This window comes from Pristiophorus japonicus, chromosome 17 (genome assembly GCF_044704955.1).
Source record: "Pristiophorus japonicus isolate sPriJap1 chromosome 17, sPriJap1.hap1, whole genome shotgun sequence".
In the NCBI taxonomy this organism is placed as follows: Eukaryota; Metazoa; Chordata; class Chondrichthyes; family Pristiophoridae; genus Pristiophorus; species Pristiophorus japonicus.
In genome coordinates this window covers 80,665,540-80,682,677 of record NC_091993.1, presented here as the reverse complement: position 1 = coordinate 80,682,677, position 17,138 = coordinate 80,665,540, and the positions used below count along the sequence as shown (strand labels likewise).

The 17,138-nt window shown below is 45.0% G+C and overlaps 1 protein-coding gene across 3 annotated transcripts in view; it reads right to left on the bottom strand.

Moving 5' to 3' along the window:
* The window catches only part of LOC139227820 (ankyrin repeat and SAM domain-containing protein 1A-like), a 482,026-nt gene that overhangs the window by 233,810 nt on the left and 231,078 nt on the right, over positions 1-17,138 (bottom strand). For all 3 annotated transcript variants that reach the window (XM_070858888.1, XM_070858889.1, XM_070858890.1), the window contains exon 10: positions 2,543-2,616. In XM_070858888.1, the coding sequence (XP_070714989.1) occupies positions 2,543-2,616 (74 nt within the window). The remainder of the gene's footprint in view (positions 1-2,542; positions 2,617-17,138) is intronic.

The following is a 17,138-nucleotide window of genomic DNA, read 5'->3' as shown; positions in this document are numbered from 1 at the left end:
CAAGGTCCCACACAAGAGATTGGTGTGCAAAATTAAAGCACATGGTATTGGGGGTAATGAACTGATATGGATAGAGAACTGGTTGGCAGACAGGAAGCAGAGAGTCAGGATAAACGGTTCCTTTTCACAATGGCAGGCAGTGACTAGTGGAGTGCCGCAGGGCTCAGTGCTGGGACCCCAGTTATTTACAATATACATTAATGATTTAGATGAAGAATTGAGTGTAGTATCTCCAAGTTTGCAGATGACACTAAGCTGGGTGGCGGTGTGAGCTGTGAGGAGGACGCTAAGAGACTGCAGGATGACTTGGACAGGTTAGGTGAGTGGGCAAACGCATGGAAGATGCAGTATAATGTGGATAAATGTGAGGTTATCCACTTTGGGAGCAAAAACACGAAGGCAGATTATCTGAATGGCGGCAGATTAGGAAAAGGGGAGGTGCAACGAGACCTGGGTGTCATGGTACATCAGTCATTGAAAGTTGGCATGCAGGTACAGCAGGCGGTGAAGGCGGCAAATGGTATGTTGGCCTTCATAGCTAGGGGATTTGAGTATAGGAGCAGGGAGGGTCTTACTGTAGTTGTACAGGACCTTGGTGAGGCCTCACCTGGAATATTGTGTTCAGTTTTGGTCTCCTAATCTGAGGGAGGACGTTCTTGCTATTGAGGGAGTGCAGCAAAGGTTCACCAGACTGATTCCCGGGATGGCAGGACTGACATATGAGGAGAGACTGGATCGACTGGGTCTGTATTCAATGGAGTTTAGAAGGATGAGAGAGGATCTCATAGAAACATATAAAATTCTGACGGGACTGGACAGGTTAGATGCAGGAAGAATGTTCCCGATGATGGGGAAGTCCAGAACCAGGGGACATAGTCCAAGGATAAGAGGTAAGCCATTTAGGACTGAGATGAGGAAAAACTTCTTCACTCAGAGTTGTTAGCTTGTAGAATTTCCTACCGCAGAGAGTTGTTGATGCCAGCTCATTGGATATATTCGAGAGAGAGTTAGATATGGCCTTTAAAGGGATCAAGGGGTTTGGAGAGAAAGCAGGAAAGGGGTACTAAGGTGAACGATCAGCTGTGATCTTATTGAATGGTGGTGCAGGCTCGAAGGGCCGAATGGCTTACTCCTGCATCCATTTTCTAGGTTTCTGTTTCTAAACTATCCCTCCTCGTCCTTCTCAACCTGTCTGCAGGTTGAGAAGGACGTGGTTGACTACTCCATTCTCCTCCAACGCCTCTCCACCGTTATCCAGCTGGATGGGACTGCACTCGCCCGATTCCATTCTTATCTATCTAAACGTAGCCAGAGAATCACTTGCAATGGCTTCTTTTCCCGCTCCCGCATCATTACCTCTGGTGTCCCCCGAGGATCTATTCTTGGCCCACTCCTACTTCTCATCTACATGCTTGGAGAGATCATCCGAAAACCCAACATCAGTTTCCACATGTACACTGACGACACCCAGCTCTACCTCATCACCGCTTCTCTTGGCCCTTCCACGGTCTCTAAATTGCCAGGCTGCTTGTCCGACATCCAGTCCTGGATGAGCAGGAATTTTCTCCAACTAAATATTGGGAAGACCAAAGCCATTGGCTTCAGTCCCAGCCACAAACTCCGTTCCCTAGCCATTCCATCACATCTGTTTGAAGTTGAACCAGATTGTTCGCAAATGTGGTATCATATTTGATCCTGAAATGAGCTTCTGCCCACCTATTCGCAGCATAACCAAGACCGCCTATTTCCACCTCAGTAACATTGCCCGACTCAGCCATTGCCTCAGCTCATCTGCTGCTGAAACCCTCATCCATGCCTTTGTTACCTCTAGACTTGACTATTCTCATGCACTCCTGGCTGCTTCCCACGTTATACCCTCTGCAAACTTGAGGTCATCCAAAACTCTGCTGCCCATGTCCTACCTCACAACTAGTTCCGTTCACCCATCACCCCTGTGCTCGCTGACCTACATTGGCTCACAGTTAAGCAATGCCTCGATTTAAAAATTCTCATCCTTGTTTACAAATCGCTCCATGGTCTCGCCCCTCCCTATCTCTAATTGCCTTCAGCCCCACAACCCCCCCATGTTAGCTGCGCTCCTCTAATTCTGGCCTCTTGAGCATCTCTGATTTTAATCGTTCAACTATTGGTGGCCATGCCTTCAGCTGCCAAGGCCCTAAGCTCTGGAATTCCCTCCCTCAACCTCTCTGCCTCACTACCTCTCTCTCCTCCTTTAAGACTCTCCATAAAACCTAACTCTTTGACCAAGCTTTTGGTCATCTGCCCCAATTTCTCTTTGTGGCTCGGTGTCAATTTTTGTTTTAAATGCTCCTGTGAAGTGCCTTGGGACATTTTACGACATTAAAGGCGCTTCATAAATATGCTTTGTTATTTCCTGTATGTTAATATGAACCACTGTACTACATTCATGCTATAGTAGAATACCAAACTTTACAAAAAAGGTACAAAAATTTGCTTTCAAAAGTAATTCCACTTGGAATGTGCCACCGCAGCCTTTTGCACTACCATGTTTTTTACTAACCTGAGATAAGGTGAAGTTCCGCCCAGGTTTGCTTGCCACTTCACAGGATACAGAAACAGGCTCAGCCTTCTCATCTGTAAAGGATGAAATCAGACAGAAGTTTTTCTTTTATTGTGTTAATACTGCAGGAATACCCTTGAGCATTGTGGAAATGCATTGTTCTCACTTCCCAGACAGTTTTTTGTTCTTGCTCTAAGCCTCTCCCCCAACATAGCAGCTCAAAATGGCCAACTCATCCATTAATAAGTCCACGCACAATTATCAATTGGGAGTGATATTTGGACTATTGGTCACAGTCAAGTGTTGAACACCTGGAGTACTGTGCAGTTTTGGCCTCCTTATCCAAGGAAGGATGTAGTTGCCTTAGAATCGATAAACGAATGATCGCTGTGCCATGGCTTGAGAGTTAGGAGAGATGACCAAAAGCTTGGTCAAAAAGATGGATTCTCAAATGATTTTTAAAGATGGAAGTGGAGAAGCAGAAGGGTTAGCGTGGGAGAAAATAAACTTTTTGAAAACTAAATTCTGTAAAATGTGGAAATAGGTTAGTGCATTAGAAACATCCATCAGTGGAGCTCCCACATTGGCCTAATTACAGAATATAAAGCATGGAACCATGCCATTCGGCCCAACCAGTCGATGCTAACATTTATGCTCGACTCAAGCCTCCTGCCATCCTTCCTCATCTAACACGCTCAGCATAACCCGCTATTTCCTTTCTCCCTCATATGCTAAAGCTAGCTTCCCCTTAAATGCATCTTAAGTCCAGAACCAGGGGACACAGTCTAAGGATAAGGGGTAATCCATTTAGGACTGAGATGAGGAGAAACTTCTTCACTCAGAGTTGTTAACCTGTGGAATTCCCTACCGCAGAGATTTGTTGATGCCAGTTTGTTGGCTATATTCAAAAGGGAGTTAGATATAGTCCTTACGGCTAAAGGGATCAAGGGGTTAGGAGAGAAAGCAGGAAAGGGGTACTGAGGTGAATGATCAGCCATGATCTTATTGAATGGCGGTGCAGGCTCGAAGGGCCGAATGGCCTACTCCTGCACCTATTTTCTATGTTTTTATATACTGTTCGTCTCAACCATTACCTATGGTAGCAACTTGCACATCCTCACCACTGTGTAAAGACATTTCTTCTGAATTCCCTATTTGATTTATAGGTGACTATCTGAAATTGATGGCCTCTAGTTTTGCTCTTCCCCAAAAGTGGAAATGGGTAAAAGAACCTGCTGGTACTGCACTAAGCCATATGTTCCAGATTCATACTCCTTATCACAGTTAGTAACCCCTTCTAGACATTTTGTGTGTGTGAATCTCAGCCAAGAACAGAAACATGCTTAACAGTTATTCACTCCACATCTTATAGTCTGCCAACACTTATTGTTTAGGCTCATATCGAGAATGGCTATTTGGGAAAGGGCTGATGGCAGTCACAGAACCGTATCCCAAGAAGTAGCACCTTCAGGAGAACAGGGGGAAAAAAAAATGTAAAAAAAATGAAACACCATATTAATAGGGACAATTTGTAGATTCACCAAGGGTGACAATTTAAGTTGGTATTTTGAAATATTGGGGACTGCCATGAGGGACGCTGTCCACCCAGATACAAGCAAGGTCACACAAAAAACTCTGCTCCATTTGTGTGGATCCCGCTCACTGAGGTTCAAGGTTTGCAGAAGCCCTGATTGGTTTGTTGATTACTACCAGAGAAGCACAAATCGGAGCATCAAGATTATACAGATCATGAATTAAAGATGTCTTTAACAGAATATTCATGTGTGAAAATTAAGCACATGCTATGCAAAGCAATATATCTCAGATTCTTTAAAAGTCTGTATGTGTAATGCCAGATACATATTGATGGTAAGAAACAGCACCGAGAAAAGATACCTCCATTAAAAAAACGGCAGTATCCCGAGAAGTTCTACCCTCACCACCAGTCAATGTCTCAAAATTAATTTGCATTTGGAGGCTAACAGAGGAAGAAGTTAACATTCCTTCAATCTCAGCTCTCTCTCCAGCTGCAGAGTCTGGCACCACTGCTTATATCACATTAACAGCTCTTGGAAGTCAAACTGCCATAATAACTATCACCATCAACTACAGGAATAGAAGGAATTGAATCAATGTCAGAAACATCTCCAAGTGGCACAACTGATGTTGATAAATTGCTACTGGACCAGTTGTACTTGAGTGCAACTGACTGATTGAAAAAATAAAAAGTTCCTCTCCACAATGTGCCATTCAGAAGACGTAAGAACATAAACTGCAGGAACGTACAGTAACCAGAGTAACTAGGGGCCCCAAGTTCCCCCCGCCCCCTTGTAAAAAGGTGCGCTGATTTTAGACTATAAAGGGCGCCGAAAAGTTACCTTCCAATTCTTCCCGCTTCTCAGGATGTCTTCGGCCTCGGCGTGGCACAGCACATCCAGTGGGGGGACGGAACCAGGTCCCGGCACTACCTCTGCACATGCGCGCTAGAGTGTGCGTGTACGTGCAGTAGCTCCTCGCCGCCCAAATCTCTGCGACGCTCTGCAGGCTGTGTGGGAGGGACCCGAAGCACACCGCCCCTAGCCCTGGCCGAATGGGCTCTCTCATCGGCGGGCCGCTGCGTTCCCTAAGGTAGGACTTCTATTTTTTGTTTGTTATTTATTGATTGATTGGTTGCTTATTACTTTGGTCTTGGTGCTTTAGGTGCAGGGTTTCTTCTATTTTTTATTTGCTAATTAATTGCTCATCACTTTTTGTGCTTTGTGCAGGTCCTCTCAGTTTCCTTGTATTTTTTATTTGTTACTGAATGCTTATTTTTGTGCTTTGTTTCGTGCTTGGTGCTTTAAATGTATTTATGCTTCTTTAATGTTTTTATGAAGGTGTTTAGGGCCCAAGTTTCCACACAAAAAAAAAACGGGCGCCCCTCCGAGCTGGACGCCCGTTTATCGTGCCTAAAACGGCGCCTAAAAAAAAACGCTCTATTCTCGAGCGCCCTGCAGCTCCTTGTCTGCCTGGCGTGGCGTGCAGGGGGGCGGAGCCTACACTCGCGCCGATTTTGAGAGTGGGAGGTGGCGGGTACTATTTAAATTAGTTTTTTTCCTGCTGGCAACGCTGCGCGTGTGCGTTGGAGCGTTCGCGCAGTGTGAAGGAAACATTGGCACTCGGCCATTTTTGTAGTTCTTTGTAGCTGTTTAATTTTTGAACATTTTTTAATAAAAGCACATTGCCATCAGCACTGAGGCTTCTTGCAGCAGTGAGAAAGCCTCAAAGTTGAGGCAGCTGGTTCCCTCCCCACCCCCGCCCGCCGTCGGGAACGCACTGAACGGCTCCCCCCCCCCCCCGCCGGAACGCACTGAACGGCTCTCCCCTCCCCGCCCCGGCGGGAACGCACTGAACGGCTCTTTCCCTCCCCCCCCCCCCCCGGCGGGAACGCACGGAACAGCTCCCGCCCCCACGGGAACGAACGATGGCTGAAGCACTTTCACACAGGTAGGAAGATGGTTTATTTAATCTTTTCTTGGCTTATAAATGTTTATTCAGGTTGGATTTATTTGTATAATATTTGTAGAAGTATAAATAATAATTTATTGTAGAATTTAATGACTTCCCTCCCCCCACTCTTCGTTCTGGACGCCTAATTTGTAACCTGCGCCTGATTTTTTAATGTGTAGAACAGGTTTTTTCACTTCTACAAAAATCTTCACTTGCTCCATTCTACTTTAGTTTGGAGTACGTTTTCACTGTGGAAACTTTGAAATCAGGCGTCAGTGGCCGGACACGCCCCCTTTTGAAGAAAAAATTCTGTTCCAAAGTAGAACTGTTCTACCTGACTAGAACTGCAGAAAAAAAAATGTGGAGAATTGCAATTTCTAAGATAGTTCGTTCTCCACCAGTTGCTCCTAAAAATCAGGCGCAAATCATGTGGAAACTTGGGCCTCAAGTGCTTTGCAAGGTCCTTTCACTTCCACCCATCCCTCCTCCCAATCTCTGGCTACCTGTGCTGATTTCTGAGCTCACCGCAAGGTTTTTCTGTGCGGACACAAGCGGCCACATATGCTGGCCTAAGTTAGTTTGGAGTAACTTTTAGCTGTCTAAACTTGCTTAAATGGCCAAAATAGGCGTAAATGGCTGGTAACGCCCCCTTTTGAAAAAACTAAGCTAAAAAAACCTAACTCACTTACACTGGAGCAAATTAAATGGGCAGAATTGCGATTTTTTAAGATACTCCAAAAAAACCTAGTTGCTCCAAAATAAACGGAGCAACTCCTGGAGAAACTTGGGCCCTCTAGGTGTACAGTAACCAGAAGTTGCAGCAATTTTTTGACACTCGGTAGAGACCTATGATTACGTTTATGTGCCCATGTAACTCAGACAATTTACAGCAGCAGAGGTAGGATTTTGGGACAAACCAACCACTATAAACAGAGCTTGAGAAACCTAGGAGGCCACCAGAAAATTGATTGTGATCCCATTTGCAGAGACTGAATTCCAATCTACTATACAGCAATGAAAGGGTAGTATTATACCTATATACATAAATACAAGGAAGCAGTGCTGGATCTAATTCTGGAAAATGAAGTGGAGCAATTGAAACATGTTTCAGTCGGGGAGCTTTTGGGAAACAGTGAACATATTAGGTTTAGAATAGTTATGGAATATGAAAAGGAACAATCCAACATTAAAATACTTAACTGGAGGAGGGCTAACTTCAATGAATAAAAAAGAAATCTGGCCCACGTGGACTGGAATCAAAAATTGAAAGGGAAAACTGTAATTGAACAATGGGAGTCCTTCAAGGTGGTGATAGTTCGGGTACCGACTGGATACCATCCAACGAGGAGGAAAGAAAGTGCATCCAAAGCTAGAGCTCCCTGAATGACTAAAGATGCGCATGCCGTTTTTGCCGGGATTGCTATAGGCGTGCATGCCCCATACAGCTCCCGGTCTGCATTCGGCCATTTTTAAAGAGCCAGTTGTGCGTGAGAACTTTCATTCTCAGTGGAAAAATCGGAGCAGCAATACAATATGCAACGCAGCTCAAAGACCAAGAATTTCTCACAAGGTGAAGTGGAGGCATGAGTTACTGTAATTGAGGCCAAATGGCACGAGTTGGACACCAGCAGGTCACATAAAAGATTCACCAAAAGAAATGAAACGCTGGAACCAACTTGCAGAAGATTACTGTGCAATGGTGACCACCCCAAGGTCTGGAGGACAGTGCAAAAAGTGGTAGGACATTGGTTAAGTAGTTAGTGTAAGTAACATTTTCATTTAATCACTGGAATTACAATTGGAAATGTGACCATCCGTATGTCCCACCCAGCAGAAAGACACCCTCTCTAAAAAGTTATATTTTTATCTTTGTAGAGGAAGGTGGCACACAACAAAAAAAACAAACTCAAACAGGAGGAGGCCCGGCAAATCTGCATCCACTGAAACCCTTGGAAGACAGGGTCGCTGCTTTGATGAGTCTTGCCTCGAGAAAAGCAACTACCACTGCACAAGCTGGGCCCACACTTGCGGGAGAGGGTAAGTCCTGCAAATTCCAGTCTGGCTTTGCTAAATGTTAAGTACTGCGCAGGCTAGTCATACTTCCGTTCATGGGGATGTCTCCGGTTGATTCAATGTGCTATCATTCATCGTGGTCCTTCAAATCAGCCTGCTGCCTGCGCTGTGTGAGCCGACTCTGCCACCCTGCCCCCTCCTCTGCTGCTAACCATTTGTCTGTCCAGTTATATTTTTCAGAACTTGAGGCCAACCCTGACAAAGCTGAAGCCAATGCAGATGATTCAGATGCGGACGAGCCTGAAGAGCAGAACATCTTCCAATCCCACCTTCCAGACCAAGAGCATGGGAGTGAGGAAGAGGGGATGGATGAAGCCCCACTATTGTACTCACTCTGGAGGAGGTGCAGGTGCCAGGCCCTTTCCTGAGTGGTATGAGTGTTGGGACATTCCATGGTTTCTCACAGTCCGAGGCTGGGAATTCCAGTCGGGTGTAGCGAGACACACCCAGGGTGAGGAGGGGAAGGAGAGCTTGACCGCGCAGGATCTAACAAATGTGGTTCAGAGGATGGCAATGAGTACGGAGAGCATTGACCTTACACGATCACTCCTGGACCTCGCCTCACAGCACTGCCCCCCGGTCATCAAAATCCACGGTGCAGCCTTGGACAACGTGGACCATTTTTCATACCTGGGAGCCTACTATCAGCAAGGGCAGACATCGATAACGAGGTCCAACACCGCCTCCAGTGCGCCAGCGCAGCCTTCGGTCACCTGAGAACAGAGTGACCAGGACCTCAAATCTGGCACCAAGCTTATGGTCTACAGGGCGGTAGTGATAACCTCCCTCCTATATGGCTCAGAGACGTGGACCATATACAGCAGACCTCAAAGCCCTGGAGAAGTACCACCAGTGCTGCCTCCGCAAGATCCTGCAAATCCACTGGGAGGATAGATGCACCAATGTCAGTGCTCTCGATCAGGCCAACATCCCCAGCACCGAAGCAATGACCACACTCGACCAGCTTCGTTGGGCGGGCTACATTGTCCACATGCCTGACACGAGACTTCCAAAGCAAGTGCTCCACTCGGAACTCCGACACGGCAAGCGATCCCCAGGTGGGCAGAGGAAACGTTACAAGGACACCCTTAAAGCCTCTTTGATAAAAGTGCAACATCCCCTCCTGCACCTGGGAATCCCTGGCCCAAGACCGCCCTAAGTGGAGGAAGAGCATATGGGAGGGTGCTGAGCACCTCAAGTCTCGGCGTGCAAAAACAAAACGCAGTTAGCGGAAGGAGCGTGTGGCAAACCAGACTCTCCCCACACCCTTTCCTTCAACCACTATCCGTCCCACCTGTGACAGAGACTGAAGTTCTCGTATTGGACTGTACAGTCACCTGATAACTCACTTTTAGAGTGGAAGCAAGTCTGCCTCGATTTCGAGGGACTGCCTATGAAGATGATGACTCCCTCCAAAACTTCGCAAAAAACAATGGCGACTTTCTGCACCGATTTTTTAATGTGCGCTGGTTTTTCGGGAATGGTCACATACGCCGTCCTTGGGGAAAGGGAAATTGGCCAAACTTGCAGAAATATGAAAAACTGGCACAGACAACACTCCCTATGACGCAAAAAAACCCTAACCTAAAAAAATTGTAACCAAGTTACGCTGGCGCACAAACTTTAGGGAAACTTGCATATTATAATTTAGGCCAAAAAAAGCGGTGCCACCAGACTAACGACACAGATAACTGGGGTAAATTAAGCCCACAGAGATTAAAATGAAACAGAAAACGGATTATATAAGGTTGATAATACAGTGGAGAACCAACATGAATACAGAAAGTAGAGGAAATCTAAAAAAGGGAATGAGAGGAAAAGAGAGTGTATGACAACTACCATAAAAGGTACCCAAAAGTCATCTATAAACATATAAATAGTAAAAGAGTCAAGGGAAGGATGGGGCCAATTAGGGACCAAAAAGGAAAACTTCATGTGAGGTCAGTTGGCATGGTTGAGGCACTAAATGAGTACTTTGCATTGGTTTTCAATAAAGAGGATGCTGCAAATGTAAGTGAGGAGGTAGAAGTGATATTGAATAGAATAAAAATAGATAAAGAGGAGGTACTTAAAAGTGTAGCAATACTCAAAGTAAATAAAGTCACCTGGTCCGGACGGGATACATACTAGGTTACTAAGGGAAGGGTGGAAATTGCGGAGGCTCTGGCCACTGGGGGGGGGTGGTGCCAGAGAACTGGTGAATTGCAAATGATACACCCATGATCAAAAAAGGGGAGGGGGATAAACCTGACAATCAAATACCAGTCAGCCCAACGTCAGTGGTAGGAAAGCTTTTAGAGACAATAATTCAGGACAAAATTAAGTGACACTTGGAAAAGTATGGGCTAATTAATGAAAGTCAGCATGGATTTGTTAAAAGAAAATCATGTTTGACTAACTTGATTAAGTTCTTTGATGAAGTAACGGAGAGGGTTGATGAAGGCAGTGCAGCTGATGTTATGTATATGGACTTTCAAATGGCGTTTGACAAAGTTCCACAAAATAACAAAATTAAAGCCCATGGGATTAAAGGGACAGTGGTAACCTGGATCCAAAATTCTCTTGGATGGGCACTTAAAGCGCCGTAACCTACAGGGTTAAGGACCTAGAGACGGTAAGTGGGATTAGACTGGATAACCTCTTGTTGGCTGACATAGATACGATGGTTGTTTTTCAGACTGGAAGGAAGTATACAATTGTGTTACCCAGCGGTCGGTATTAGGACTACTGTCCTTTTTGAAATATATTAATGACCTGGACTTGGATAGACGGGATAATTTCAAAGTTTGCAGAGGACATGAAAATCAGAAATATAGTAAACAATGAGAAGGATAGTAACAGACTTCAGGAGGACAGACGGGTGAAATGGGCAGATACATGGCTGATGAAAATTAACGCAGTGAAATGTGAAGTGATACCTTTTGATAGGAAGAATGAGGAGGGGGTAATATAGAAACAGAAATCTACAGCGCAGAAGGAGGCCATTTCGGCCCATCATGTCCGCGCCGGCCAACAAAGAGCCACACGGCCCTCGGTCAGCAGCCCTGAAGGTTACATATAAACCTATGAACAATGGCAGAAAGGTAAAGAGCATCTGGCCCAACTAGTCCGCCCCACACCTTGCACAGCAACATTCTACGCTCCACCCTAACCAGAGCCAAAAAAACAGATAAAAACACAGGCCAATTGGGGAAAGAAAATCTGGGAAAATTCCTCTCCAACTCATCCAGGCGATCGAAACTAGTCCAGATCATCATCCTGGCCCTGCAGTGCTTACCATCATATCTGCGCCAGCCAACAAGAGGTTATCCAGTCTAATCCCATTGACCATCTCTAGGTCCTTAACCCTGCAGGTTACGGCACTTTAAGTGCCCATCCAAGCACCTTTTAAACTTCCAGGCAATGAGTTCCAGACGACCACAACCCTCTGCGTGAAGAAGCCTCCCCTCAAATCTCCTCTGAACCTTCCACCAACCACCTTAAAACTATGCCCCCTCATAACTGACCCCTCCAGCAAGGCAAATAGGCCCTTGCTATCCACTATATCCAGGCTCCTCAAAATTTTATACACCTCAACGGAGGTCTCCTCTCAGCCACTTCTGTTCCAATGAGAACAAGCCCAGCCTATCCAATCTGTCCTCTTCGCTCAGATTCTCCATTCCAGGCAGCATCCTATTAAATCTCCTCTGCACCCTCTCTCGTGCAATCATGTCCTTCCTATAATACGGCAACCAGACCTGCACACAGTATTCCACTGTGGTCCAACCAGAGTATTATACAGTTTAAGCATAACCACCCTGCTCTTGTATTCCGTATGCCTGCTTAACCACCTAGTCTGTTACTTTCAGGGATCTGTGGATAAGCACTCCAAGATCCCTTTGTTCATCTATACTATTAAGTGGCCTACCGTTTAATGTGTATACCCTTTCCTTATTAGCCCTCCCAAAGTGCATTAGCTCACACTTCTCCAAATTAAATTCCATTTGCCACTGTTCTGCCCACCTGACCAGTCGATTGATATCCTGCAGTCCATGACTTTCCTCTTCATTATCAATCACACAGCCCAATTTTAGTGTAATCTGCAAACTTCTTAATCATACCCCCAATATTGAAATCTAGATCATTGATGTATACCACAAAAAGCAAGGGACCCAGTACTGAGCCCTGCAGAACCCACCAGAAACATCCTTCCAGTCACAAAAATATCCATCAACCATTACTCTTTGCTTCCTACCTGTAAGACAATTTTGGATCCAACTTGTCACTTTGCCCTGGATCCCATGGGCTTTAACCTTCATGACCAGTCTACCACACGGCACCTTATCAAAAGCTTTGCTAAAGTCCATATACACTACATCGTACGCACTACCCTCATCGACCCTCCTGGTTACCTCCTCGAAAAATTCAATCAGCTTAGTCAAACACGATCTTTCCTCAACAAATATGTGCTGACTGTCCCTAATTTATCCTCGCCTTTCTAAACGTAGATTTATCCTGTCTTTCAGGATTTTTTCCAATAATTTTCCCACCAGAGGTTAGGCCAGCAGGTCTGCAATTACTCGGCCTATCCCTTCCACCCTTCTTAAACAAGGGTACCATTTAGCAGTCCTCCGGCACCATGCCCAAATCCAAAGAGGACTGGAAAATGATGGTCAAAGCCTCTGCTATTTTCTCTTTGACTTCGCTCAACAGCCTGGGATGCATTTCATCCAGGTCTGGGGACTTATCTACTTTCAAAGCTGCTAAACTCCTTAATACTTCCTCTCTCACTATGTTTATTTCATCCAGAGTTTCACACCGTAGCAGTATCTGCATTGCTCCTTTCCTTTGTGAAAACAGATGCAAAGTACTCATTAAGAACCATACCAACATCTTCCGCCTCCACACAGAGATTACCCTTCATGGTCTCTAACAGGCCTTACCCTTTCTTTAGTTATCCTCTTGCTCTTAATATATTTCTAGAACATCTTTGGGTTTTCCTTAATTTTACTTGCCAAGAATTTTTCATGCTCTCTCTTAGCATTCCTAATATCCGTTTTAATTTTACCTCTGAACTTTCTATATTCCTCCAAAGATTCTACAGTATTTAGCAGTCGGTATATGACATAAGCTTCCCTTTTTTCTTTATCCTCCCCTGCAAGTCCCTAGACATCCTAATTTCAATCGTAAATTTTAAAAAGGGGTGTAGAAACTGAGTGACCTGGGGGTGCATGTACACAAATCTTTGATGGTGGCAGAGCAAGTTGAAATGGCTGTTAAAAAAGCTTATGGGATCCTTGGCTTTATTAATAGAGGAAGAGAGTACAGAAGCAAGGAGGTTCTGCTAAACCTTTATAAAACACTGGCTAGGCCTCAGCTGGAGTGTTCAATTCTGGGCACATACTTTAGGAAGGAAGTCACGACTTGAGATGGTGCAGAAGAGATTTACTAGAATGGTACCAGGGATGAGGGACTTCAGTAATGTGGATAGACTGGAGAAGCTGGGGTTGTTCTCCTGAGAGCAGAGAAGGTTATGAGGTGACAGGCAAAAGAACTTGAGGCTACATGAAGATTTTGCTTTAAACCCGTTAAGTTGTTGTGATGTGGAATTCATTCCCTGAAAGGGTGATGGAAGCAGATTTAATAGTAACTTTCAAAAGGGAATAAGATAAATACTTGAAAGAAAATATTTACAGGGCTATGGGATCAAAGCCAAGGAGTGGGACTAATTGGATAGCTCTTTCAACCGAATGGTCTCCTTCTGTGCAGTTTCATTCTATAATTCTGTGATTACCCCTAAGGGAAGGTTTGCTTAATTTAAATAACTATACAAGGCTAATAATTCAATCTATTTTACCTTCAACGACTCTGAGGAATGATCTAATTTAAGAAACCTATTTGTATGATAATGAATTACTGTAGGAGAAACAAGCTCACTCAATCAAGTAATTTCAGCAAACAACGATAAGTAGAAGTTTACATCATTAGTTTTCTGTAAGGAATTGCCAGAAAACATAGCTTAAATTACATTATAAACAATCCTGGGGGATTTAGAATAATTGTCTGAAGACTTTGACATTTTTTAATAAAACTTGAACAACTTCCAGCCACTGGTCATCATAAACTTTAAAACCATTTCTTCCAATGAGCAAAAATTTGATTACATGGCCTATGTGATGATACCCAATGCTGATTCCTTGTGTACTCATCTGCATCTTTTCCAACAGCAGAAAGTTAATTTGAAAAGCAATTACTCTAGTGTCTATTAGCTATTGATGCTGCTGTGTAAAGTTGTAAAGTCATCAGATTCTAGAAAGTCATACAAGTGCAACAATATCTTTATTGTCGCTTATTTACACTGGTATCTGAAGTCAGATTGGATCAGACCTGGTACATATCTAATTTGACCTTTGCAGGGGTCTTACAGTGATGGATAGTTTGAGGAGTTTTCATTTCATGTATTTTTGCACTTGTGCCAATGATTAAAATGCAATATTCTTCCACTTTCTGTATCCACCTGCAGCACCCAGCACTTCTCGGTTAGCTATAACATGGATTTGATACAGAACACAGCTCTCTCTGCAATGTTTCAACAACCCTCTTCTCTCCCTACCCACTCCATTCCAACTAGTGTGACATTTTCATTTTCCAATGCAAGCAATCCTTGTAGCTTCCATTATCATCATCATAGGCAGTCCCTCGAAATCGAGGAAGACTTGCTTCCAATCCAAAAGTGAGTTCTCAGGTGACTACAGTCCAATACAGGAATTACAGTCTCTGTCACAGGCGGGACAGACAGTGGTTGAAAGAAAGGGTGGGTGGGGAGTCTGGTTTGCCGCATGCTCCTTCTGCTGCCTGCGCTTGTTTTCTGCATGCTCTGGACCATATACAGTAGACACTTCAAGTTGCTGGAGAAATACCAATGGTGTCTCTGCAAGATTCTGCAAATCCCCTGGGAGGATAGTCAGTGTTCTCGCTCAGGTCAACACCAGCATTGAAGCAATGACCACACTCGACCAGCTCTGTTGGGTGGGCCACATCGTCCGCATGCCTGTCACGAGACTCCCAAAGCAAGTGCTTTACTCCGAACTCCTACACGGCAAGTGTATCCCAGGTGGGCAGAGGAAATGTTACAAGGATACCCTCAAAGTGCAACATCCCCACCTGCACCTGGGAATCCCTGGCCCAAGACCGCCCTAAGCGGAGGAAGAGCATCCGGAACGGCGTTGAGCACCTCGAGTCTCGTCACCGAGAGCATGCAGAAATCAAGGTAGATAACGGAAGGATCGAGCGGCAAACCAGGCTCCCCACCCACCTCTTCCTTCAACCACTGTCTGTCCCACCTGTGACAGAGACTGTAATTCCCGTATTGGACTGTACAGTCACTTGAGAACTCAGAGTGGAAGCAAGTCTTCCTCGATTTTGAGAGACTGCCTATGATGATGATGACTTATTATAAAATGTTTACATATGGTTTTCCAATCATAAATAGTTACATATAGTTTTCCCTTTATGATGTTGACATGCTACAGGAAATATGTTTGTGGACAGGAAGTAAGAAAGATTTTTGACATAAGGATAGATGGGCAGCATAACGGATTGGAAGATCCATGGGACTCTCAGCATTCCAAGTAAGCAATTCAACACTCCAAAATTTATTGAACATGTTCAGTACACAATGTATAATTTGAGAATGGAAACGATGTCGCCACACTCTTAATGTTCTATCTTAACTTTGTCCCTGGTGAGAACATAAGCACATAAGAATTAAGAGCAGTAGTCCATTCGGCCCCTCGAGTCTATTCCCCCATTCAATGAGATGATGACTGATCTTATACCTCAACTCTACTTTCCTGCAGTACACCGTATCCCTTGATTCCTTTAATATCCAAGACGGCTCTGAGGTGAACTGAGGTCATCAGCTGGCTCTGGAACATTTTTCTAAAGCCTTGCTGCATTTCCGAACTGGAATTCAGAAGGTTGTTGTAATCTTTGACCATGACTGTGTCATATTGGTAGATTATATTGTATATGGTAGAATAAAGCTTGAAGGCAAATTATCCCTGGTGTTCACAGTTCCCCCCGCAGGAGATTCCACACATTTTTCGATGTGCATTAATGCAAGCCTTTAACCAAGAATCCTCATCTGTCAGACTTGTGCTGCAATCATAATTTATTCTGTCCATTATTTGCCCTTGCGTTTCCTGCTGCAACATCATTAGGTCCATTATGGTAAGTGCACATTTGTCACTGATATTCATTTTTAGTGCAAAGGTAAACACAAGCTCAAGTGTGCGATGCACAGTTTGGTATTCGTGTTATATCGCTTCCATGCAGCGCCAATGCCAAACATATATAATGCGGCTGATTATAAAGTGATGTGAAAAATGCTGTAAGTATTGTGAAAACCATCTCGACAGAGTTGGGTTTTGCATTGGTAGTTCTGTCGGAGATATGAAATTGCATCTCGGCTTGTCAACCTTGGTTGAACGTACTGCTGGAGGTTCAATCACATGACATGTACACATGACATTCAATCATGTGACGTTGTCCGGGCTCACACATCAAGAATGACCACTCGGGGAAGGCTGGCATCTGTGGAACCGTACCCGAGAGAGAGTCAGCGCCCGGGTAACTGTACCCCAGAGTGAGTCCGTGCCAGTGCAACTGTACCCCAGTGAGAGTCAGTGCCAAGGCAACTGTACCCCAGAGTGAGTCAGCGCCCGGGCAACTGTACCCCAGAGTGAGTCAGCGCCAGGGCAACTGTACCCCAGAGTGAGTCAGCGCCAGGGCAACTGTATCCCAGAGTGAGTCAGCGCCCAGGCAACTGTACCCCAGAGTGAGTCAGCGCCCGGGCAACTGTACCCCAGAGCGAGTCAGCACCCGGGCAACTGTACCCCAGAGTGAGTCAGCGCCCGGGCAACTGTACCCCAGAGTGAGTCAGCGCCCGGGCAACTGTAGCCCAGAGTGAGTCAGCGCCCGGGCAACTGTAGCCCAGAGTGAGTCAGCGCCCGGGCAACTGTAGCCCAGAGTGAGTCCGTGCCAGGGCAACTGT